This window comes from Heloderma suspectum, chromosome 3 (genome assembly GCF_057233095.1).
Source record: "Heloderma suspectum isolate Gila_16-S chromosome 3, 16-S_ref, whole genome shotgun sequence".
Taxonomy (NCBI): Eukaryota; Metazoa; Chordata; class Lepidosauria; order Squamata; family Helodermatidae; genus Heloderma; species Heloderma suspectum.
In genome coordinates, this window is record NC_139460.1 from 223,039,088 (window position 1) to 223,064,440 (window position 25,353).

The 25,353-nt window shown below is 46.4% G+C and overlaps 1 protein-coding gene across 1 annotated transcript in view; it reads left to right on the top strand.

The window, feature by feature from the left end:
• Positions 1 to 24,874, top strand: part of LOC146350798 (lipase member M-like) — a 43,049-nt gene extending 18,175 nt beyond the window's left edge. The window contains exons 5-9 of the mRNA XM_084845760.1: positions 4,890 to 5,026; positions 7,488 to 7,634; positions 18,348 to 18,419; positions 21,840 to 21,905; positions 24,641 to 24,874. Coding sequence (XP_084701886.1) covers positions 4,890 to 5,026; positions 7,488 to 7,634; positions 18,348 to 18,419; positions 21,840 to 21,905; positions 24,641 to 24,874 — 656 coding nt within the window. The remainder of the gene's footprint in view (positions 1 to 4,889; positions 5,027 to 7,487; positions 7,635 to 18,347; positions 18,420 to 21,839; positions 21,906 to 24,640) is intronic.
• The last annotated feature ends 479 nt before the right edge of the window (positions 24,875 to 25,353 follow it).

Consider the following 25,353-nt stretch of genomic DNA (forward strand, 5'->3'; position numbering starts at 1 on the left):
GATCATAAAGCAATCCATCTGGAAGCACCTTGACAACAATGCCGTGATTACTCGAAGCCAACATGGATTTGTCAAAAACAAGTCCTGCCAGACAAATCTGATCTCATTTTTTGATCAAGTCACCTCCCTTGTAGACCGTGGGAATGCTGTAGACATCATATACCTCGACTTCAGCAAAGCTTTCGACAAAGTGCCCCATGATATCCTGATGAGCAAACTTGCTCGAAGTGGGCTAGATGAAACAACGATCATGTGGATCCACAGTTGGCTACAGAATCGGACTCAAAGAGTGCTTATCAATGGGACCTTCTCAAGCTGGGGAGAGGTAACGAGCGGGGTACCGCAGGGCTCAGTCCTGGGCCCAGTGCTCTTCAACATTTTTATTAATGACTTGGAGGAGGAGGTGCAGGGAATGCTGATCAAATTTGCAGATGACACAAAATTGGGAGGGATAGCTAATACTTTGGAAGACAGAAACAAAATTCAAAGTGATCTGGATAGACTGGAGTGCTGGGCAGAAAACAACAGAATGGCATTTAATAGGGACAAATGCCAAGTTCTGCACCTAGGAAAAAGAAACCAAATGCACAGTTACAAGATGGGGGATACGTGGCTCAACCACACTACGAGCGAGAAGGATCTTGGAATTGTCGTCGATCACAAGCTGAATATGAGCCAACAATGTGATGTGGCTGCAAAAAAGGCAAATGCTATTTTGGGCTGCATTAATAGAAGCATCGCTTCCAAATCCCGGGAAGTACTAGTTCCCCTCTACTCAGCACTGGTTAGGCCTCATCTGGAGTACTGTGTCCAGTTCTGGGCACCACACTTTAAGAAGGATGCAGACAAGCTGGAGAGGGTTCAAAGGAGGGCAACAAAGATGATCAGGGGACTGGAAACAAAGCCCTATGAAGAGAGACTGAAAGAACTGGGCATGTTTAGCCTTGAGAAGAGAAGACTGAGGGGAGATATGATAGCACTCTTCAAGTACTTGAAAGGTTGTCACAGAGAAGAAGGCCAGGATCTCTTCTTGATCATCCCAGAGTGCAGGACACGGAATAATGGGCTCAAGTTACAGGAAGCCAGATTCCGGCTGAACATCAGGAAAAACTTCCTGAGTGTCAGAGCAATACGGCAATGGAACCAATTACCTGGGGAGGTGGTGGGCTCTCCCACACTGGAGGCCTTTAAGACGAGGCTGGACAGCCATTTGTCAGGGATGCTCTGACTTGGATTCCTGCATTGAGCAGGGGGTTGGACTCGATGGCCTTGTAGGCCCCTTCCAACCCTACTATTCTATGATTCTATGATTCTATGATAAATCCACTGGAACCCCCGCTCCGCCTGCACCCCTGAGCTCTGCTCACCAAGCTCTTGCCCCCACTCACCCCCTGCCCCTGGTCAGCAAGTGGCCCACACTCACCCCAGGGCCTCATCGAGCTCCGCGGTCACCATTTAAAACAAAATACAATGGTGATTGCAAAGATGTGCATATTTGCATATGCGCAAAAATGCGCATTTTGCAAATGTGCAGATTTGCATGTGCAGAATGCACATTTTGTGACAAGGCTGCCAGGGTGAATCTGGGCTGCTTGCCAAGCATGGGAGGGACTCGAGCACAGTCCGGGGATGAGTGAGCGGGGACAGGGGCTGGGCAGGCGCCCAGAGAACAAAGACGGGGGTGGGTTCGCACATCCCTACTTCCCACACAGACTCTCCTGACACCTGGATGCTGTTGGCTATTGTTTAGGGGTGGACGAAAGTCACTTACCTGTCGTCGAAGGCCATTCGCAGTGGGGGGGAGGCACTTCGCTGCTCCCCCCGCGAAGTTCAGGCCGGGGGGGGAGGCTTCCCGCCTCGCCCAGCCGAAATTCAGGCCGGGGGGGAGGCTTCCCGCCTCGCCCGGCCAAATTTCAGGCCGGGGAGGAGGCGCCTCGCCTCGCCCGGCCGAAATTCAGGCCAGGGAGGAGGCGCCTCGCCTCGCCCGGCCGCGAACGCGAAAGTAAAAAAAAAAAAAACGCTCCCTGATAGGCTACGTGACGATTCACATAGCCTATCACGGCTAGATCTGCAAAGTCAGCCATGATAGGCTACGTGAATCGTCACGTAGCCTATCACGGGTGACTTTAAAAAAAAAAAAAGCGCGTACGCGAATGGCGGCCCCCATAGGGAGCCGCCATTCCCGTTCCTTATTTAGTCGCTGTAGTCTACGTAAATGTTTACGTAGACTATGGCGAAAATAAGGGCAACGCAAATAGCGTTGCCCTTATTTTCGCCGTAGTCTACGTAAACATTTACGTAGACTACAGCCACCAAATAACGAACAGGAATGGCGGCTCCCTATGGGGGCCGCCATTATCCGTACACTCTTTTTTTTTTTTTTTAAAGTCACCCGTGATAGGCTACGTGACGATTCACGTAGCCTATCATGGCTGACTTTGCAAATCTAGCCGTGATAGGCTACGTGAATCGTCACGTAGCCTATCAGGGGGCGTTTTGTTTTTTTTTTCTTTCATTGAAATGGCGGTGGCGGCAGCCGGTCGAAAGACCGGCTGCCGCTCCCGCCTCGCTCGAACACCCGCCAAACCGCCGGCCGGACCAGCCACCGGGAGGGACATTCGGTGAAGGTAAGTCCCGTCCTGGGGGGGTGTGCGGGGGGCGGGGGGGTGCAGAGGATTTCTCCCCGAAACTTGTTCGGTGGGCCGAACACGTTGGCGCTCGGCCCCCCGAAGTTTCGGGGAGAAATTCTACGCCATCCCTACTATTGTTCAAGTTGACCAGATGGCCAGTAGACGGTCACTGGCCCTTCTTCAATCTTCCTTGTCCTAAGAGAATGGAGTTTTATATCCGACAATGTGTTAAGGGATTGAACCACATGAAGTGTCAAAAGTATGCAAAAGTTGTTTTTTTGTGTGTGAAATGAGAGGATTTCTCCAGGAGATAAATAGTTTGGGAAACCTTGCGAGGGGGGGCAGAGGGAGGGCGACTTGAAGTCACAGATGAAGTTAGCAAGATAAGAAGCTCATTCAAGGTTGCTGCATAGACTACACACAGCTGGCACACATGGGCAAGAAACAACTACTGCGCTAACAAGTGTACCAGCAACAGTGCGGGAGGGGAGGGAGAAGACTGCCGAGGCAGGAGGGAGGCTGCAGATGGCATAGTGCAATCTGTTGCTAGGCAGACTTCAGGAACCGGAGATTGGTTGCAAGGAGAGGTGCGGCTGCATTTTCTGCCGCTCCTGCAGAGCAGCTCTGTAGCCACTCGCTGCAACCCATGATTAAACTGCTGTCCGGGTTCAGACGTCACAACGACCCATTGTTCATAACTCTAAGAACAAGCCATGGGCTGTCAGGCTGGCTTGTTCATGAAAATTAAGCCACACTGCTGAAAGTAGTCCGGGTTTGGTCAACATGACAACCCACTGTAGCTTGTCACCATGATGCGTTGTTGTGTTGTCTGAACCCAGACAAACAATCAGACAGCAGACTAAAGCTTAGATTCAAGAATCTACAGTTTTGACACAAAACAACAAAGATTGATTAATATGTAATGTTATTACAGAAATGAAAGGTTGATTACACAGAAATTGAGATAATGAGGTAATTTTTAAAAAAGTTGCATTTGCCCATGTAAAGAGAGAGTTACACTATAACAGCAGTGCCATCTAGTGGCTGTATAATGAAACATATAGAACTTGCAGCCCACACCCCCAAAAGAGGAAGTGTGTGTGAAAGAGCTGATCTTAATCCCGCAAAGAATCTGAAAGCAGAAGCCCCATAAAGCTGAGAGATAAAAAGCCCCCCAAAAAGTGTGGAGAAGCTCAAAGGAGCAGGACTGAATCACTCAGCAGCTTTCTTCTCTGGCCCTGCCTGCACTGCCCTGTAGGGAAAAAGCTCTCACTTCCAAGCAGCAGCTGATCAGATATAAAAGCTCTTCTCTCCTTGGCAGAGGGGTGAGCCCGGGGAAGAAGCTGCCAGTCTGCATAGGCTGGAGTTCTTGCAGGCCATAGTTTTCCCATCCCTGGCTATATTGTCTCTTTGCAAAGTTTTCCCCTTATGGCAAAGTTCCTGCTTCATTTCTTAAGGCAGTTCTAAGAACTATATTTTGTAAGAATGGATAAATAGGATGACACTAGAGGAGCTTTCTAAACTCTACTTCATTCAGACATAGGGCAAAGAAGACAGTATTAAAGACAAAGTGTGAACAACTTGAATAAAGACAGTTTGAAGCTCACCTCAAGTTTCATTTGGAACATTCCGAGTTCTTCCAAAGAACTCAGGTAACTTTTTCTGAGCCAGTCCTAGAGCTTGGAAAAATCCTGCCAACCATTCCCACCAGCAACTTCTGTCCCCAAAAGGCAGGCCCCTAAAACATAGTTTCCGCCCTTCCCATTCTGTACTTCTTTGATGGCAACAGCAATGGAGGTATGCAGAGAGAAGGGAAGTCCGCCCCCTTCCCTCTTTCCGTCACTGTCATGGCACAGGCCAGGAATGGTACTCTGCTCATGGACAGAGAAGTGCCCTAACTGAAGAGGAAGGCATCCAACCTACACCCGAATGGAACTTACAAGAAAAGAGGTAACTGGAACGTAGATGCAAGGTTCAATCCGATGCATGTTTAGACAGCATGCATGGCAGGCTGGTGAATGCTGGGAGTTGTAGGACTTCTTTCTGCCTAAACACACCTAGGATTTTGCCCTTGAAGACTCAGATTGCAGGAGCATTAGGCAAGGAAAGCAGCGCTGTTGCTGGGATCTGTTTTTAGCATCCCGGAAGCTCAACTCAAGCAAAGGTTGTAAAGACCCAAAGACTTCTGCAAATATCAAACCCTTGCTAGTCTTTAATGTGTCACAGCTGGCCATTTCTGAAATTGTCTCTCTTCTGCAGGTTTTATTGCCTTTTCAGCCATGCCACAGCTTGCTCAAAAAGTCAAGCTCTTCATGGCCCTTGCTCCTCCCTACACACTTGTGGGCACCAAAGGGCCTATGAAATTGCTTCTGTCACTTCCTGATGGATTAAATACAGTAGGTATTCCTCATGGGTCTATTATAGTGTATTGACTCATCATTTCGACTTTAAGTCTTTGTCTTATGTGTGCTTAGCAATGGGCAGTCACCCACTATAATTCACTACATAAATAATTGGGGGGAGGACAGGGGGAGAAATCCTGCTTAAATTAAACGGATGTCTGCTTGACATTCAACTTTGTTTTCTTTTGGTCTGCCCTTTCACTTCAGCACACAAGTTGAGCACACATCAAAAGGCTTGGGGGCTTCTTGACATGGATCAGGTGCTCTCACCAGTGGCACCTGCTTTGTCTTAATTACTAGAGGCAGGAGTAGCAGGGAGGGTTCAGTTTGCTTCAGGGTCTCAGGCCTCAGCATTTCACATTAACACTCCTTAATGGGGTGGGGCATGGGTAGGGATGGCGGAGAATTTCTCCACGAATCTTCGGGAGGCCGAGTGCTGATGCATTTGGCCCTCCAAAATTGGTGGGGAAATTCTCCACCGGCCCCCTGCCCCCCACTGGGATGGGACTTACCTTTGGCGAATGTCCCTCTCGGCAGCAGGTCCCGGTGGCATTTTGGCGGCATTTTGGCGGGGGCGGCGGCCGGTCTCCTGACCGGCTGTCGCCGCCGCCATTACAAAAAAAAAAAGTACAGTAAAAAAAAAACACACACACCCGTAATAGGCTACGTGATGATTTACGTAGCCTATCATGGCTAGATTTCCAAAGTCAGCCGTGATAGGCTACGTAAATCGTCATGTAGCCTATCATGGGTGACTTTGGGAAAAAAAAAAAAAGCGCGTACGCATTTGCGTTCCTTATTTGGACAGCGGTAGTCTATGTAAAGATTTATGTAGACTATGGCGAAAATAAGGGAACGCTATTTGCATTGCCCTTATTTTCACCGTAGTCTACGTAAATCTTTACGTAGTCTACAGGGACCAAATAAGGAACGCGAATGGCGGCTCCCTATGGGGGCCGCCGTTATCCGTACGCGCTTTTTTTTTTTTAAAGTCACCTATGATAGGCTACGTGATGATTAACGTAGCCTATCATGGCTGACTTTGCAGATCTAGCCGTGATAGGCTATGTAAATCGTTACGTAGCCTATCACGGCGCTTTTCTTCTTCTTCTTTTGAAGTTCGTGGCCGGGGAGATGGGGTGCTTCTCCTCGGCCTGAATTTTGGCCGGGTGAGGCGGGAAGCCTCCCCCCCCGGCCTGAACTTCAGGAGGAGAAGCGAAGCACCTCCCCCCCACTGCAAAGCAAGCTGCGAGACCAGGTAAGTGACTTTCGTACATCCCTAGTTCTTTTTCAGGTTCTCACTGAACTGTTGGAAAATTTCATCCCCCACCCCCACTTTTGTTGTTCACAAATAGCGTGGAGGATTAAGGATGGTGGAGGAATCCATCTGCGGGATAATGTCCGCTGAGCTTTTGATGGCTTGGCTCATGGCTTTCTTTGTCCTCCAGTATGAACTGACAATACAGTTTCATTCAGTATTACCTAGGCTGAAATTTCTCAGAAGATAATTATTTGAGAAATGTTTCTGAGATCTTTTGGTGGGAGGGTGGCTCTCCAAAACTAGCCTCCCTCCCCAGAATATACAACAAAATGCTCCCTACCAATTTTGCCACCCAGAAATACAGTGGATAACTTTGGGAGGTCATTTTCACTCATCCCCAGTTCCTTTCCACTCATTTCTTTCTCCTTTCAGCCATATTTATTTCATCTGCCAACCCTGTGCACTTTTATATAAAATTTGACATTATCACATGAGTTGAATTAAATCACCTCTTCTAAATGCTGCTTTTGTTGGATAAAATCCGTTCAAAGGCAGCGAGGTTTAGGTGACACCCAGTGTTTTCCATAGGGACCTTTTTGTAGAGCTTCTTCACATGGAGCTTTTATCCTGCTATTGAGATTGTTCACTCACAGAAGTTTGCAGTCCCTTTAGAAGATGCCGTGAACCTCCAGGGCATCTCCTGCACGAAATGACCTTTGTTCCTATTTAAATAGATCAGAGATAATGAGGTATCAAATCACCCGGCTTGTATTCTGCTTGAGTTCCCTCCGTGAAAAAGGAAAAGCTGCAAGAAGAGGAGCTGGATCAATGAAACATATGGCAGACTCAGAGAAGGGGGAGAAGGATGGGGAAAAGGGAGGGGGGAGGAAGCACATGTGAAGGGAGTCTGTTGTGGTTCTGCATTTAAAACGGAAGCAGGAAGTCCCCTTTTAAATGCAGGATTTTAGGCTGACATAGAGATGCTCTTAAAGGCAAGTGTTATTGTTTTGTTTGTCTTGTTTTTAAAAAGGTGGCTGCCCCTCCAGCCTGCCATATAGTAGTCAAGACTCATTCTTAGAACTGAGCAATGGTGGTGCATTGAAATCAGTGAGGGTCCTATTCTGCTGATAAGAGGCCATTATTGAGACATGATCGAAAGAGATTCACATTACTTTGTGCATTCTTGTTTTACAGCATATATGGGGCAATAAAGAATTTCAGTTTTTAAGTAACAAGCTAAAAACCATCAGTGCCAATTTGTGCAGCCATCCAGGAATAGACAAGCTTTGCCTCCAACTAATTTTCCTTTGTGCAGGTTTTAATGAGAAAAACCTAAATGTGGTAAGTGGAGTCTATGATTTAACTTGATTTTTAGCTAAAGAGAGCTATACAGATTCCAAATAACCACAAAGGAGAAGCAAACAAATTACAGATGTTCCAGACACTCCATTAGAGACAGCCCATGACATGTGAACACAGAGGGATAGGTGGACAAGCAATTTTTGCAATCATCCAGATTCTCCAAACGCCACCTTCAAGATTGGCTCATCTCGTTTCCTGCATTTGTTTGCATGCTTTTTTCATTTCATTCAAAGGGAGAAAGTGTATATTTCATAGAATCATAGAACAGTAGGGTTGGAAGGGGCCTACAAACCATCGAGTCCAACCCCCTGCTCAATGCAGGAATCTAAGTCAAACAGGGAAAATGTGCATTTTTTTCAAGCTTGAATGCAAGTTCAGTAATGCGCAAATAATTTCAGAGAACGTGATCTCCTGCTTGTATTTGCGATGCCAAACAGGACATCTCCACATGTTTTGCAAACACAAATAGAATTCTCGTACATTCTCGTACTACATTCATTCCTTTCAAAAAGTAGTATATTTTCTCACTGTGTCCCCAAAACCTGTATAAACTAGGGATGTATGAAACGACTTACCTGTTTTGTTTCGTGACATCTGCGGTGGGGGGAAGGAGCTCTGTCCCTCCCCCCGAAATCCTTGCTGGCCATCTCCGCTCCACAGCAGCTCTGCAGAGCCGCTGGCTGGGGCCACCCGCAGCAAAATCCGGCCACTGCTGGGCTACACTGGGACGCAAATGGCAGCCGCCATAGCCGCTGCCATTTGCGTCCCTTTTTTTCGCCATGATAGGCTACATAAATATTTACATAGCCTATCATAGTGAAAAAAAGGGAACGCAAGTGGCGGTGGCTATTGCGGTCGTGATTTGCAGTCCCTTTTTTTTCCTGTGATAGGCTCCGTAAGTATTTACGTTAGCCTATCACGGCCTCCGCAGGGACGCGAATGGCATCCCTGCGTTATCCGTGATAGGCTATGTAAATAGGGATGGCGGAGAATTTCTCCACGAATCTTCGGGAGGCCGAGTGCCAAGGCATTTGCCCCCCGAAAGTGTTGGGGAAATTCTCCGCCGGCCCCCCGCCCCCCCGGGATGGGACTTACCTTCAGCGAATGTCCCTCTCGGCGGTGGGTCCCGGCGGCGGTTCGGCGGCGGTTCGGCGGAGGCAGGGGCGGCGGCCGGTCTCCCGACCAGCTGCCGCCGCCGCCATTACAAAATAAAAAAGTAAAAAAACACACACACACACTCCCGTGATAGGCTACGTGACGATTTATGTAGCCTATCACAGCTAGATTTCCAAAGTCAGCCGTGATAGGCTACGTAAATCATCACGTAGCCAATCACAGGTGACTTTGGGGGGGAAAAAAGCATGTACGCAAATGGCGGCAGCCCATGGGCGCTGCCATTTGCATTCCTTATTTTGGCACGTCTAGTCTACGGAAAGATTTATGTAGACTACGGCGAAAATAAGGGCAACGCAAATAGCGTAAATCTTTACGTAGACTAGACGTGCCAAAATAAGGAACGCAAATAAGGACGTAAATCTTTACGTAGACTAGACGTGCCAAAATAAGGAACGCAAATAAGGACGTAAATCTTTACGTAGACTAGACGTGCCAAAATAAGGAACGCAAATGGCGGTGCCCATGGGCCGCCGCCATTTGCATATGCGCTTTTTTTTTTCCAAAGTCACCCGTGATAGGCTACGTGACGATTAACGTAGCCTATCACGGCTGACTTAGGAAATCTAGCCATGATAGGCTACATTAATCGTTACGTAGCTTATCACTTTTTTTTTTTTTTACTTTTTCTTTCGTGGCCGGGGACACGGGGCACTTCTTCCCAGCCTGAATTTCAGCCAGGCAAGGTGGGGCGCCTCCCCCCCAGCCTGAATTTCGGCCGGGCGAGGCGGGACGCCTCCCCCCTCCTCATCTGAACTTCGGGGGGAGAAGCAAAGCGCCTCTCCCCCAACGCGAAAAAAGCTGCGGGACAAGGTAAGTCCCTTTCGTACATCCCTATATGTAAATATTTACATAGCCTATCATGGGAAAAATCATAAAGCGAATGGCAGCCACAGCCGTGGCCACCATTCACAAAGCAGCATGAACGGCACCAGGTAGGTGCTCTGATTTGCGTGCCTTTTGCAGGGCGGTGGGGTGGGGGGACTTCATTCCGCCATGGATTTTGGGGGGCCAAATGTACTGGCATTCAGCCTCACTGAGATCCATGGCAGAATTCTCCACCATCCCTAGTATAAACCTGCCCAAGTATTAAGATCTGCCACGGGGTAGGGATGGCGGAGAATTCTGCCACTGATTTCAGGATTTCCACCGAAATCCATGGCAGAACAGCCTGCCCCCCCCCCCCCAGATTCCCCTTTGGATGAGGCTTACCTGGGGCGGATGTTCCGGATGATGGCGGCGGCTCCAGCAGCGGCGGCTGGTCTTTCGACTGGCTTCTGTGGCCGCCATTTTAATCCTGGTCTTTGCCGTGATAGGCTACGTAAGTATTTACGTAGCCTATAACGGCAAGCCAATACAAAAAAACACAAAAAACCGCGTACGCAAATGGGGGCGGCTACAGCGGCCGCCATTTGCATTCCCTATTTTTTGCCATTTTAGTCTACGTAAATATTTACGTAAGCTATTATGGCGAAAAAAAGGGGGAACGCAAATAGCGTAGTGGGCGCTATTTGCATTCCCTTTTTTTCGCTGTTTTAGCCTACATAAATATTTACATAAGCTATTACGGCAGGAAAAAAAAAGAATGCAAATAGCGCCCACTACGCTATTTGCATTCCCCTTTTTTTTCGCCGTAATAGCCTATGTAAATATTTACATAGACTAAAATGGCGAAAAATAGGGAACGCAAATGGTGGCCGCCGTAGCCGCTGCCATTTGCGTACACCATTTTTTTGTGTTTTTTTTAATTGGCTTGCCGTGATAGGCTACGTAAATACTTACATAGCTTATCACGGCAGCCTGGCTGGACACAAATGGCGGCTGCTACGGCGGCCGCCATTTGCGTCCGCACCAGCCAGTCCGCAGCTGGAACTCCGGCTGTGGATGGCCCTGGCCAGCTGCTCTGCAGAGCCACGGCGGAGCGGAGCTGGCCGAGCAGGATTCCAGGGGCGAGGACCGGATCGCCTCCCCCACGTCAAGGATTCCAGGGGGAGGGACAGAACACCCCCCCACCGTGAACAAAATCCATGAAAAGGTACATCCCTACCATGGGGGCTCCCCCCTGTGTCCCACCATTGGGAGCTGTACATTATGTGGAAATGCAAGGAAAGGCCTTCCCAGCTGTGATGTGCCAGGTATGGAATGCCCTCCTCTCAGAGCACCAATGTTGCTCTTTTCAGTGCCAACTTAAGACCTGGCTATTTACCCAAGCTTTGGAGTCTGATTGACTGTATCACAGTTTGATTCATTTGATTTGGTTAATAGTGCTGATTTTATATTGGTGATGATGGTTGTGGATTACTCTTTTAAAATTTAATATGATACAATCAATACAATCAATATATTGATTGTATCCCACACTGAAATCTACTGATATAGGCAGAGTAGAAATACCCCTTCATGGATCACTGCCTTGTTGTGGCGAAGGGGCTTGCATAACTCAGTGAAGCCATAAGCTATGCCGTGCAGGGCCACCCAAGACGGACAGGTCATGGGAGAGAGTTCTGACAAAATGTGGTCTGCTGGAGAAGGAAATGGCAACCCACTCCAGTATTCTTGCCAAGAAAACCCCATGGAATGTAGCACAAGGCTAAAAGAGATGATGCTGGAAGATGAGCCCCTCAGGTCGGAAGGTGTCCAATATACTACTGGAGAAGAGCAGAGGGAATTTCCAAGTAACTGTAAAGAACAATATTGTTTAAGAACTTGGAATGTAAGATCAATGAATCAAGGTAAGCTGGAGGTGGTCAAACATGAGATGGCAAGATTGAACATCGACATCTTGGGAATCAGTGAACTAAAGTGGACAAGCATGGGCGAATTTAATTCAGGTGACCATCATATCTACTACTGTGGGCAAGAATCCCTTAGAAGAAATGGAGTAGCACTCATTGTCAATAAAAGGGTGGGAAAAGCAATACTGGGGTACAATCTCAAAAATGATAGAATGATCTCAGTACGAATCCAAGGCATACCTTTCAACATCACAGTAATTCAAGTCTATGCCCCAACCACTGATGCCGAAGAAGCTGAGGTTGATCAGTTCTATGAAGACCTACAACACCTTCTAGAACTAATACCAAAAAAAGATGTCCTTTTCATCATAGGGGATTGAAATGCTAAAGTAGGAAGTCAAGAAATCACCGAGATAACAGGCAAGCATGGCCTTGGTGTACAAAATGAAGCAGGACAAAGGCTAATAGAGTTTTGCCAAGAGAACATGCTGATCATAGAAAACACTTCTTTTCCAACAGCACAAGAGGTGACTCTACATATGGACATCACCAGATGGTCAATATTGAAATCAGATTGATTATGTACTTTGCAGCCAAAGATGGAGAAGCTCTATACAGTCAGTAAAAACAAGACCTGGAGCTGACTGTGGCTCAGATCATGAGCTGCTTCTTGCAAAATTTCGGCTGAAATTGAAGAACGTAGGGAAAACCACTAAACCATTCAGGTATGACCTAAATCATATCCTTTATGAATATACAGTGGAGGTGACGGATAGATTTAAGGGATTCGACCTGATAGACAGAGTGCCTGAGGAACTCAGGCCATAACATTGTTCGGAGGTCCATAACATTGTTCAGGAGGCAGCAACTAAATCCATCCCAAAGAAAAAGAAATGCAAGAAAGCAAAGTGGCTGTCTGATGAGGTTTTACAAGTAGCTGAGGAAAGAAGGGAAGCGAAAAGCAAGAGATAAAGGGGAAGATATATCCAACTGAATGCAGAGTTCCAGAGAATAGCAAGGAGAGACAAGAAGGCCTTCTTAAATGAGCAATGCAAAGAAATCGAGGAAAACAATAGAATAGGAAACACTAGAGATCTTTTCAAGAAAATCGGAGATATCAAGGGAACATTTTGTGCAAAGATGGGCATGATAAAGGACAAAGAAGGCAGGGACCTAACAGAAGCAGGTGAGATTAAGAAGAGGTGGAAAGAATACACAGAAGAACTACACAGGAAAGATCTTAATGTCCCTGATAACCATGATAGTGTGGTCACTGAATTTGAGCCAGACATCCTCGAGAGTGAAGTCAAGTGGGCCTTAGGAAGCATTACTAACAACAAACCTAGCGGAGATGACAGTCTTCCAGCTGAGCTATTTCAAATCCTAAAAGATGATGCTGTTAAAGTGCTGCACTCAATATGCCAACAAATTTGGAACACTCAGCAGTGGCCACAAGACTGGAAAAGGTCAGTTTACATTCCAATTCCAAAGAAGGGCATGCCAAAGAGTGTTCAAACTACTGCACAATTGCGCTCATTTCACATGCCAGCAAGGTGATGCTCAAAATCCTACAAGCTAGGCTTCAGCCTTCAGCAGTATGTGAACCAAGATCTACCGGAAGTACAAGCTGGGTTTTGAAGAGGCAGAAGAACTAGAGATCAAATCGCCAACATTCGCTGCATCATGGAGAAAGCAAGAGAATACCAGAAAAATGTCTATTTCTGCTTCATTGACTACGCTAAAGCCTTGGATTGTGTGGATCACAACAAACTGTGGCCAATTCTTAAAGAGATGGGAGTACCAGACCACCTTACCTGTCTCCTGAGAAACCTGTACTAGGGTCAAGAAGCAACAGTAAGAACCAGACATGGAACAACCGATTGGTTCCAAATTGGGAAAGGAGGAGTAGGACAAGGCTGTTTATTGTTGCCCTGCTTATTTAACTTATACGCATAATACATCTTGAGAAACGCTGGGTTGGATGAATCACAGGTTGGAGTTAAGATTGCTGGGAGAATTCTCAACAACCTCAGATACGCAGACAATACCACCCTAATGGCAGAAAGTGAAAAGGATGTGAAGAGCATCTTGTTGAGGGTGAAAGTGGAGAGTGCAAAAGCTGGTTTGAAACTCAACATTAAAAAAACTAAGATCATGGCATCTGGCCCCATCACTTCCTGGCATATAGAAGGGGAAGAAATGGAAGCTGTGACAGATTTTATTTTCTTGGGCTCCAAGATCACCGCAGACGGTGACTGTAGCCATGAAATTAAAAGACGCTTGCTCCTGGGGAGGAAAGCTATGGCAAACCTAGACAGCATAGTAAGAAGCAGAGACATTACCTTGTCGACAAAGGTTCGTATAATCAAAGCTACGGTTTTCCCAGTAGCAACGTATGGCTGTGAGAGCTGGACTATAAGGAAGGCTGAGCACCGAAGAATCGTTGCTTTTGAACTGTGGTGCTGGAGAAGACTCTTATGAGTCCCCTGGACTGCAAGGAGGTCAAATCAGTCCATCCTAAAGGAAATCAACCCTGAGTGCTCATTGGAAGGACAGAGACTGAAGCTGAAGCTCAAATATTTTGGCCACCTAATGCGAAGAGAAAAGTCCCTGGAAAAGACTCTGATGCTGGGAAAGACTGAAGGCAAAAGGAGAAGGGGACAGCAGAGGATGAGATGGCTAGATAGCATCACTGATGCAATGAATATGGACTTGAGCATGCTCCAGGAGAGAGCGCAGGACAGGAAGACCTGGTGTGCTATGGTCCATGGGGTCACAGAGAGTAGGACATGACTTAATGATTGAACAACAAGAAATATTTTAATAGTTGAAATAAAAACAAATACAAATAGCAGCACCGACATTTTCCAGATGATAGTGGTAATAATTTCCTGACATTTCTCTATACACTGGTTTAGTTTTATCTGGTTTGTAATAGTATGTGATATGTAGATACTATTTCCTCCACGTTTACAGCAATTGACTACTCACGTCTTTGCACAGATGTACATTTCAATTCCACATCTGTAAGTTGTATCCCCAGAATATGTCCTTTATTTTATTAGGATGTTCAGTAATTAACTGCTTCTTTTATAGAATTTGATATATTTTGGACAATTAACTTTAACTTAAGAAGTCCATCAAATTCTATCATTTAACATATGCCATGCTGTCATTTTCATCTATAAAGCTTCCAGTCTGTTGATACAAGGGTCTATGAAGTGGCTTGTCATCTCCTATCCTTTCAATTATAATTTCATACTGGTTAAATTCTTGGTTAAAAATAACATCTTTGATGTTACTAAATGTAGCTTTCTCCCAGCAGTCAAATTTACTCCTCTGTCTTAATGCTTTAAACTATGGGAGATATAATATTGACATCCTAGATATAGGGATGTGGGAGAAATCCACAATGGAATCAACTGAGTTCAGATTTTTATGAATCCAAACCATGGATTCCACAGCGGACTGGCTTTTCCCCAGTCAGGTGGATTCTTGTGTACCATTTTTCTATTTTTTTTTCCTGAATTTCATGCAAATTTAATAATAGGGATATATGCAAAAAAAAAAAAAACAATTTAAGCCTAATATGTGCATTTTCTTGATAGGCTAAGGTGTGAAAATACACATTTTGGGGAAATTTGCTCAGTTTTGCAAATGTGAATTTGTGCAAGTATGAATTCGTGCAAATGTAAATTTGCACAAATTTGGAAACTTACACACACACACCCCATTCCATTGATGAGCATATGATAGAATGAAAGGCACCTGACAATCCATGAAACGCAGACAGAACAGATTTTAACAATCCATACATCCTTACCAAGATAAACACACTGGGTGGGATCCAAAGAAAAGCATGGTCCTCCTCCCCCTGGTAACCCCACCCCTGAAAAGATTCTCCTAATGATTTGGGACCCTGAAGAATGGGATGAGCTATGGATCAGGGGACTGGAAGGGAAGAGGAATCTCTGAGGATCAGGCACTATGCATCACAGTGTGGAATGAAAACAATTTGTCCTCAGAACCCTGCATCTACATGCACATTTCCCATAATTATATTATTTATGTTAGGGGTAGTATGAATTGAATGTTAAATATGCATAACAGCCCGACACCGTGCACATCCACCATGCTTTATGGAGAGGGATTTTTCACAATTTTTGCACATACTCTCCCACAAGTATATGCACATATTTCAGTGGGATTTTGTATATTCTCCCCCAGTGTTATGCATTATCTCCATCAGTTTTTGGGAAATGTGCACATCCAAACTGCATTTTCTATATTATCCAGTCAATATGTATATTCTCCAAAAAAAATGTCCTTAGTTTCTATCTGTAGGCCACATGCAGCCTGCTGTCTAATTTTATGCAACTTGTGGTGTCATGCCAATCCAATCAGCTGTGCAGTGGAGAAAAGGGAAATTGATCTTTTTTCCTGCTGCCCAGGTGTTCCATGGTGATCACCTGAGCAGTGCAGGGGGGGAGTGATGTGGGAGGTTTAACCCTTTGTTCTCTCCCTTCCAATCTTGATGAAGATCTCCAGCAGGGGGAGCATTCTTCATCAGGCTTTCAAGGAGGGATGGGTTAAACCTCCCCCTGCCCTTATGGACACACACATACACACACTTCTCAGCTGATCAGCGGGGAATAACTAAGCAGTGGGGAAAGTAGGGATGTACGAAAGTGACTTACCTTTCACGGATTATGTTGATGGTGGGGGGAGGTGTTCTGTCCCTCCCCCCAGAATCCTGGCCAGGGGGGAGGTGCTCCGTTCCTCCCCCCGGAATCCTCCAACGGCCAGCTGTGCTCCGCAGCAGCTCCATGGAGCAGCCGGCCACACCCGGCCCAGCCAGGCCAGAGCCGTCCGCAGCCGGATTTTCGGCCGCGGAGGGCTCTGGGTAAAACAAACAAAAAAAAAACCACATACGCAAATGGCGGCGGCTTCTGCCGCCCGGAAGATCCACCCCAGGTAAATCTCATCACGGGGGGATTCGCGGGGGGGGGGCGGGGGGCAGGCCATTCCGCCACAGATTTCAGGGGGCCAAATGCACTGGCATTCGGCCTCCCCAAGATCCATGGTGGAATTCTCTGACATCCGTAGGGGAAAGAGAGGCTGTGATGCAGATTAAGTTAATCATTATCTGAAGCACCACCACCTCTTCCTCATTGCTCAGCTATTCCCTGCTGGTCAGCTGTGTGAATAGAAGGTTGGGGAAAGAGGTGTGTGAGTAAATCCACTCACACATACCCCCCCACACACATATCCCATAAATCCATACACCAACAATGTATGTGTGAACGAATGGGGGGGTAAAAGAGAGAGAGAAAAAGGAAGCATTGTGCAGGGGTAATGATGGTTTCTCTTTTTCATTTATGTCCCCCTGCCCCACTGTTCTACTTTAACTACAGCCCAGTCCCCTTTTCCCTAGTGTCAATTTTACCTCTGTGTTTAATAGCAATGGATGGGGGACAATTTTCATGAGGACAATAGATGGAGTAAAGGGTTAAACCTCCCATTCTCCACAATCCACCCACGCTACTCAGCTGATCAGCAGGGAACAGATAAGTAGCAGGAAAAGAAGGCTGCAATTGTGCCCCCTTTCTCTCAATGCACAGCTGATTGGTGGAAGGGGTAACCAATAGTCACATAAAATTAAATAACAGACTGCCCAGGGAATATAAAAAGACCTAACAAGGTATGAACACTCCCCAAGGACTGTTGTAGAGTACTGTTGACTGGGAAATGTGTACAAGTCACTTTTCAATAGGGTTGGCGGAGAATTTCTCCCCGAAACTTCGGGGGGCCGAGCACCAACGTGTTCGGCCCCCCGAACAAGTTTCGGGGAGAAATCCTCTGAACCCCCCCCCACACCCCGCACACACCCCCCGGGACGGGACTTACCTTCGCCGAATGTCCCTCCCGGTGGCGGGTCCTGCCGGCGGTTCAGCGGGTGTTCGAGTTGGGTGGGAGCGGCAGCCAGTCTTTCGACTGGCTGCCGCCGCCGCCATTGCAATAAAAGAAAAAAAAAACGCCCCCTGATAGGCTACGTGACGATTCACGTAGCCTATCATGGCTAGATTTGCAAAGTCAGCCGTGATAGGCTACGTCAATCGTCACGTAGCCTATCACGGGGGACTTAAAAAAAAAAAAAAGTGTGTACGGATAATGGTGGCCCCCATAGGGAGCCGCCATTCGCGTTCCTTATTTGGTCGCTGTAGTCTACGTAAATGTTTACGTAGACTGCGGCGAAAATAAGGGCAACGCTATTTGCGTTGCCCTTATTTTCGTTTTTTTTTTTAACTTTCGCGTTCGCGGCCGGGCGAGGCGGGAAGCCTCCTCCCCGGCCTGAATTTCGGCCGGGCCGAGGCGGGAAGCCTCCCCCCTGACCTGAATTTCGGCCGGGCCGAGGCTGGAAGCCTCCCCCCCCGGCCGGAACTTCACGGGGGGAGCAGCGAAGCGCCTCCCCCCCACCGCGAACGTCCTTCGAGGACAGGTAAGTGACTTTCGTCCACCCCTACTTTTCAAGGACAGATTATGTGTACATTCTGCATGATACTTAAGGAATATGCACAATGGCTAATTATGTACATTCCACCCTAACACATGTGTGTGCGCATACACACACACAAACACACACACACACACACACTATTGCCTATATTATCATGACAATGGCTTTTACAATAATCTCATTCAATCATACATTCATTCATTTCTTTCTTTAGAACTGCCAGAAAAGCACATTCTAAAATGATGCCTATATCTATTGTTTTTCCAGAGTCGAGCAGATGTCTATATGGGAATCTATCCTGATTATTCTTCAGTAAAAACTATAGTCCACTGGAGCCAGGTAGTGTATAATATTTTTTTCCCCTGCAGTTCAAAACGTAACTGTCAATATTTGCTCTTTGTCTGTAAGTTTAGTCTAGGCTAGGGATGGCGGAGAATTTCTCCACGAATCTTCGGGAGGCCGAGCGCCGAGGCATTCGGCCCCCCGAAAGTGTTGGGTAAATTCTCCGCCAGCCCCCCACACCCCCCCGGGATGGGACTTACCTTTGGTGAATGTCCCTCTCGGTGGCGGGTCCCGGCAGCGGTTTGGCGGCGGTTCAGCGGGGGTGGGGGCGGTGGCCGGTCTCCCGACCGGCTGCCGCCGCCATTACAAAATAAAAAAGTAAAAAAACAAGCACACACACACACCCGTGATAGGCTATGTGACGATTTACGTAGCCTATCACGGCTAGATTTCCAAAGTCAGCCGTGATAGGCTACGTAAATCGTCACGTAGCCTATCACGGGTGACTTTGGGGGAAAAAAAAAAGCACGTAGGCAAATGGCGGCGGCCCATGGGCGCCACCATTTGCGTTCCTTAGTTTGGCACGTCTAGTCTACGTAAAGATTTACGTAGACTACGGCGAAAATAAGGGCAACGCAAATAGCGTTCTCTTATTTTCGCCGTAGTCTACGTAAATCTTTATGTAGACTAGACGTGCCAAAATAAGGAACGCAAATGGCGGCGCCCATGGCTTTTTTTTACGCGCTTTTTTTTTTCAAAGTCACCCGTGATAGGCTACGTGACGATTAACATAGCCTATCACGGCTGACTTTGGAAATCTAGCCGTGATAGGCTACGTTAATCGTTACGTAGCCTATCACATTTTTTTTCTTTTTTACGTTTTCTTTCGCAGCCGGGGCGACAGGGCGCTTCTCCCCGGCCTGAATTTCGGCCAGGTGAGGCGGGGCGCCTCCCCCCCAGCCTGAATTTCGTCCGGGCGAGGCGGGATGCCTCCCCCCCCTCGCCTGAACTTCAGGGGGAGAAGCAAAGCGCCTCCCCCCCACCGCGAAAAAAGCTGCGGGGCAAGTTAAGTCCCTTTCGTACATCCCTAGTCTAGGCATGGGGAACTTCCAGCCTGTGGGCCAGATATGCCCTGTGGGGGTTCCCCATCTGGCCCCTTAGCTTTTCCCCAGGTCCTGCCCCCTCTCCCAGCAGGGACAAGCATTTCCATGATGAGCATGGCAAAAGGCTCCCTTTCTCAACAGTCAGCAGGGAATAGCTGTTATCTCCTATCAGTAGGGATGTACGAAAGTCACTTACCTTTTTGACGGGGTGATTCGTGGGGGGGGGAGGCGCTCCGCACCTCCCCCCCCCGAAATCCTGATCTGGCCGGCTCTGCTCCGCGGAGATTCCATGGAGCCGCCAGCAGGGGCTGCCTGCAGCCGGACATCTGGCTGCTGGACAGCCTTCCAGAAAAAAACCCCCACGTACGCAAATGGCGGCGGCTTAGGGATGTCAGAGAATTCCACCACGGATCTTGGTGAAGCTGAATGCCAGTGCATTTGGCCACCCGAAATCTGTGGCGGAATGGCCTGCCACCCCCCACCACCACCCCGCGGATCCCCCCCGGGACGAGACTTACCTGGGGCAGATCTTATGGGCAGCGGCGGCTCTGCCGCCGCTGCCATTTCCAGGCTTGTGGGGAAAAAAAAAGATGTGATATGCTACGTAAAGATTTACGTAGCCTATCATGGCTAGGTTTAAAAAAAAAGAAAAAAAAGACGTGATAGGCTATGTAAATCTTTACATAGCCTATCATGGTTGGGGGTGGGTTTAAAAAAAATGTGTACACAAATGTCGGCGGCTACAGCTGCCGCCATTTGCGTTCCTTCTTTTTACCATCTTAATCTACGTAAATATTTACGTAGACTATGACGGCAAAAATCAAGGGGAATGCAAATAGTGTAGCGGGCACTATTTGCGTCCCCTTTTGATTCACCGTTTTAGCCTATGTAAAGATTTACGTAGGCTAAAACGGTGAATGAAAAAGGGACGCTATTTGTGTTCCCCTTTTTTTCGCCATAATAGCTTACGTAAATATTTATGTAGGCTAAAACAGCGAAAAATAGGGAAGACAAATGGCGGCTGCCGTAGCCACCACCATTTGCGTATGCTGTTGTTTTTTGTTGTTGTTGCCATGATAGGCTACGTAAGTATTTATGTAGCCTATCACGGCAAAGGCAGCTACGCAAATACGTAGCCTATCACGGCAGCCTGGCTGGATGCAAATGGCAGCTGCTACGGTGGCCGCCATTTGAGTCCGCAGCCAAGAGGCCAGCTGCCACCGCCAGAGCCGCCTCTAGAGCCGCCACCGCTGGAACATCCGCCCCAGGTAAGCTTCGCCCCGGGAGGGGATTCTGTGGGGGGCGAGGGGTGGGAGGCCGTTTCGCCATGAGTTTCAGTGCATTTGGCCTCACTGAAATCCGTGGCAGAATTCTCCACCTCTACCTATCAGCGGCAACGGCACATGGCAACTTTTCCTTGCCAGAGCAAAGGGGAAAGGGCTGAAGAGGCAGCTGCTGATTCAGTCATGCTTACTTCTTAGGCTTGTCCTCCTTACATGTGAGTAGACATGCAGAGGCATCTCCTGCTTACTTCTGAGTAGACATGCAGAAGCTTGGTATTTGGGATGCTCTCTGAAACTGCTGTTGTGTGATTCAGTCCTGCTTACTTCTGCATAGACACAATAGGCTTTTGTCCTGCTTGCTTCTGAGGGATGTGTAAATCAGCAAAACCTGAGCTTGTCAAAATTCTCCGGATTACACGCCAAAGCTCATTTCAGCTCATATACATATCAGATTCCAAGCTTTTTTTCTGTTTGCATGGAAACTCATGCATATTTTGGTGCATAACAATTGTGTGCATGTTTAAATGTACATGTTTTTCTCCCATGTATTAAAATGTATATGCTTTCCTCCCATTTATTAAAGCACCTTTGTGTGCATTTTTTCATGCATGCATGTTGCAAAAATGCATATTTGGGGGGTCCATGAATTACATCGCAAACTCAGAAATGTATGGACCTGGATCACTGATGATGTTCAAGTCTGTGTTTAGGTCCAGGAGGTATGAACTGGGTAAATTTTTGTTGAAAATGACCTAAAATGAATTTCTTGTACACCTCTAATTCTGAGTAGGCTTAAAATCAGTAAGAACCACATTTTAGCCCTGCCCACACACCTTTTGTCATACCCACTTTGCCTTTGGTCCCACCCGTAGATGGAACGTGCCCCCTGAGACCTTTCCAGATAGAAATTCAGCCCTTGGATGGATAAGGACCCCCATGCATGGCTTAGTGTATAATGTATGCATGTGAATATTTACATTTCTAATTCTATTTCACCTTTTGCATTTTATGGTGTTTAAATGTTGTTTTATTTATCTTTCTGAAAACTCACCAAATTTCAATCTTTACATAATTATTTCCCGTCTTTTTAGGTTTCTAAATCAAAAGAATTTAAATATTTTGATTATGGCCATAAGAACAAAATTGTGTATAACATGGTAAGGAAAGGGGTGGTGATAATGATGTTTTGCCAGATAATAATTTGCCAGATGAAAGGGGTGGTTTGGGCTTCTGTTAAAAAGGTTATTGTTAACAATGCTGTGTAAACAGTTTTCCATATCTTGGGGAATGGAGAGCACATCAAAGCAGAACAAAGAATCCGTTGAAATACCAAGTTCTTCTATACATACATGATAGGTATTAATTCTTCTCTGGATACTGGCCTTTGCTTCTTGCCTCTTTTCACCACATATTGTCCCTTTCCTTCTGAAAACTGTCACATTCATTCCCTCTTAATATTCTTCTCATCTAACTACTTATGTGTAGTTCCTAAACCTCTTGAACAACTACCATGATGATCTTTGTCAATAATTTTTTGATCATTTCCAATATGCATCTTCTTTAAACCATGGTGCTGTAAATAAATATGCATTCTATATGCGGAATGAATAGTTCAAGTCTTGCATAAAGTAACTGTTCCTGCCCCATATGGAAATGAGACAATCCATGTCTTGTATTCAGTATGTAAAAGTACTTGCATGGATCTGATTTTGCACAGAGGAGCAGCAACCTTTGAATGGTGATCTTTGTGCACTAGAGTATTGTGAAAGTGACTTCTCAAAACTAAAATATGAGAATTCATTAAAACTATTTATTAAAACATCAGACTTCTTTAATCAAATATGCAAATTAAAATTTCAACTTCTAAGGTTCAAGATATAAAAAAAATATTTTAAAAATATTTGGATTTAGGAATGTGTGAATCAGCAAAACTTGAGTTCATCAAAGTTCTCCAGATTCTGTCTCAAAGCTTGTTCCAGCTTGAGTTCGTAGCAGATTTGAGCTTTGTTGGTTTTTTCTTTTCACATGAAAATCCATGCATATTTTTGTGTGTATTTTTCCAAATGTACACATCAATTGTGTGTGTGTTTGAAATGTACACGTTCTTTTCCCATCAATTAAAGTGTATTTGTGCACATTTTTCAAAAGTACAGTTTTTTTCATGCACATTTTTCAAAATATGCATGTCGTTGAACTCATTTGTTGGGGTCCGCAAATCACATTGCAAGCTTAGAAACGTACAGACTTTGACTGCAGATTGCAGTGTGTTTGGTCTGGAAGGTGCAAACTGGTAAATACTGATAAAAAATGAACTGAAATTAATTTCTCATATGTCCCTAGTTGGATTATGACAGGGCAAGCCCATGGTCTCTGGAAGAGTGAATGTGAGGGTTGCATTTGTGACTCTTCCTCCATTTTTAAAAAAGCATTACTTGCAATGGGAGGGAAATCATTGATATAGGTCAGCTTTAGGGCAAGTCTGAATGTTTCCCATGTAGGGGGATGGGAAGGCTTTAGAAATTGTCCTTTGAAGATGGAGACAAAGCTCTAATCTCAGAGAAGGAGATCCAATTTTGCATATCCCCTTTCCTGTTCCCAAAACAGGGCAACATTTAGATCAACTACAGCTGTTCGAAATTATTTCCTTCCTGTTGTGAGCAATGGGAGAGAAATAGTTAGAACAATGGAGGAATGGCCAATTGAGTGGCCAATGCCACTCAACCCTCACTTCTGTCCTCCCAGCAGGGCTTAGGAAATGTGGGAGCCCTCCAACCTCAGAGTGTTTTGACACAAATATAGGATAGAGCCTTAAATCAATGTATTCTTTATCAGCACTTTTAGATGTGCTCTCAGCTATATGGCCAGGAGCATATGTGCTTATTTAATCCTAAAATATCATACAACTAAGCCTTTAATATAAGAATTTTGTTACTTATTATTGGTCCGGGGAGAGTTTCAGGTATTACAGAGGATAAGATTAAAAGAAGTGCCCTAACCCCGGCGCCAGCTTGTCTGGCAAAAGGGGGGGGATATTGCGGGCGGGTGGGGTGAGAAGAGGTGGCTGCTGCCTATTGGGTGCCCCCCATGGCACCACCAAGCAGGGGAGGAGTCGGCAGAGCCCTCTTAAGCTCTGCGCCCCCTCCAAACCAGCTCTCTCGCTCTCGCGGCTCCCTCCCGCCCTCCCTTAAGCAGTGTGGGTTTATGCCGGTTGCCCTTTTGGGAGCCATGTAGGAATTTTTGGCTCACAGTTAAAATTGGCCTTCTACTGTGTGTCTTTTTGCCTACTTCACACTGTTATCGGGGCTAGGGTGCGTCCAGTAGGCGAATACAGTCCAATCTCTCATAGGTCACATTTTCATGGCGGCTAGGATGGGCAAAAGCAGAAAGGGATTAGGGATGGTGTGCATGCAGAGGCACTTTATGGTGACAGGTGATGCCTGAGGCCCCCTGAACGGGTTGTGCGGCTCGGCGGGGGGATAAGGGTTGCCTGGGAGACCAACCCTCCTCACTCACCCAGGTGTTGTGCGGCACCGGGTTGGGGGTGACACCAGAAGGTCTACCTCCCCCAGCAGGGACAGTCCGGAGGGGCGGCGAGATCGACGCCACCCCTCAGGCTGGGTGTGCTTTCGCCCGAGAAGTCAGTCAGATGCCCGTCCTAGGTTCCCCTTTGCAGATATTTCAATAAATGTGGCCCAATTTTCAACCCAAGCCTTGTTGTCTGACTCTTCTTTGACCCATCTCCGCTCGCAATAGTCAAACAATTTTCTGGGTCCTGATGCCATGTAGCCAAGAATTTTGACAGTATTGTATGATGAAATGGCTGAAAAACAAGGAAATTTGTCAAATTGATCAATCAAACCTATTTTCATACTTTGCATCTTTTCTTCAACAGACCAAGCCTCCATTTTATAAAATAGAAGATGTGATTGTGCCAACAGCTGTATGGAGTGGTGGGACTGACCTTATTACAGGCACAAAGAACATTGAGCAATTGCTCCCTCGAATCACTAATTTAGTTTTCTATAAGAATATACCTGAGTGGCACCATGCTGATTTTATCTGGGGTCTTGATGCTCCAGAACGCCTGTACCTGGATGTGCTTCATCTCATGCAGATGTACAAATAAAAAATTATATTCCATGTCAATGTGGAAACAATTTTTTTCATTTTCTGATAGAAAATGTCTGTAAGGTATCATGTTCTACCATTTCCCTTTCTTAATTGAGGTGCATTGTTACAATTTATTGTTCACCACTTTTTCCCCATCTATCTGGTTATGCTGATGTAGTGGGTGAGAGGGGTAACTGATCTGCAAGACACAACAAAGGCATCCTCCTCACCGGAAGAGCCTCATCATCCAGTCATTGTGCAGACGATGGATCTGTTGTTCTCCCTGTGCCATTGTGTATCATTGTGCTCTCAGTGAAGTCATGTAGCAGTGAGAAGAAAGACCAGGTACTTTAGCAGATACAACCTCTGCATTTTGCACCTATACAGGGCCCTGCCAGCTGGACGAGACCGTTTTGTGTTGTCATTACTCTTGCCTGCCTACCGGCCTATGATTTTGCCTTAAAGGCCTGTATTGGCCCCAGGAGCATTACCAAG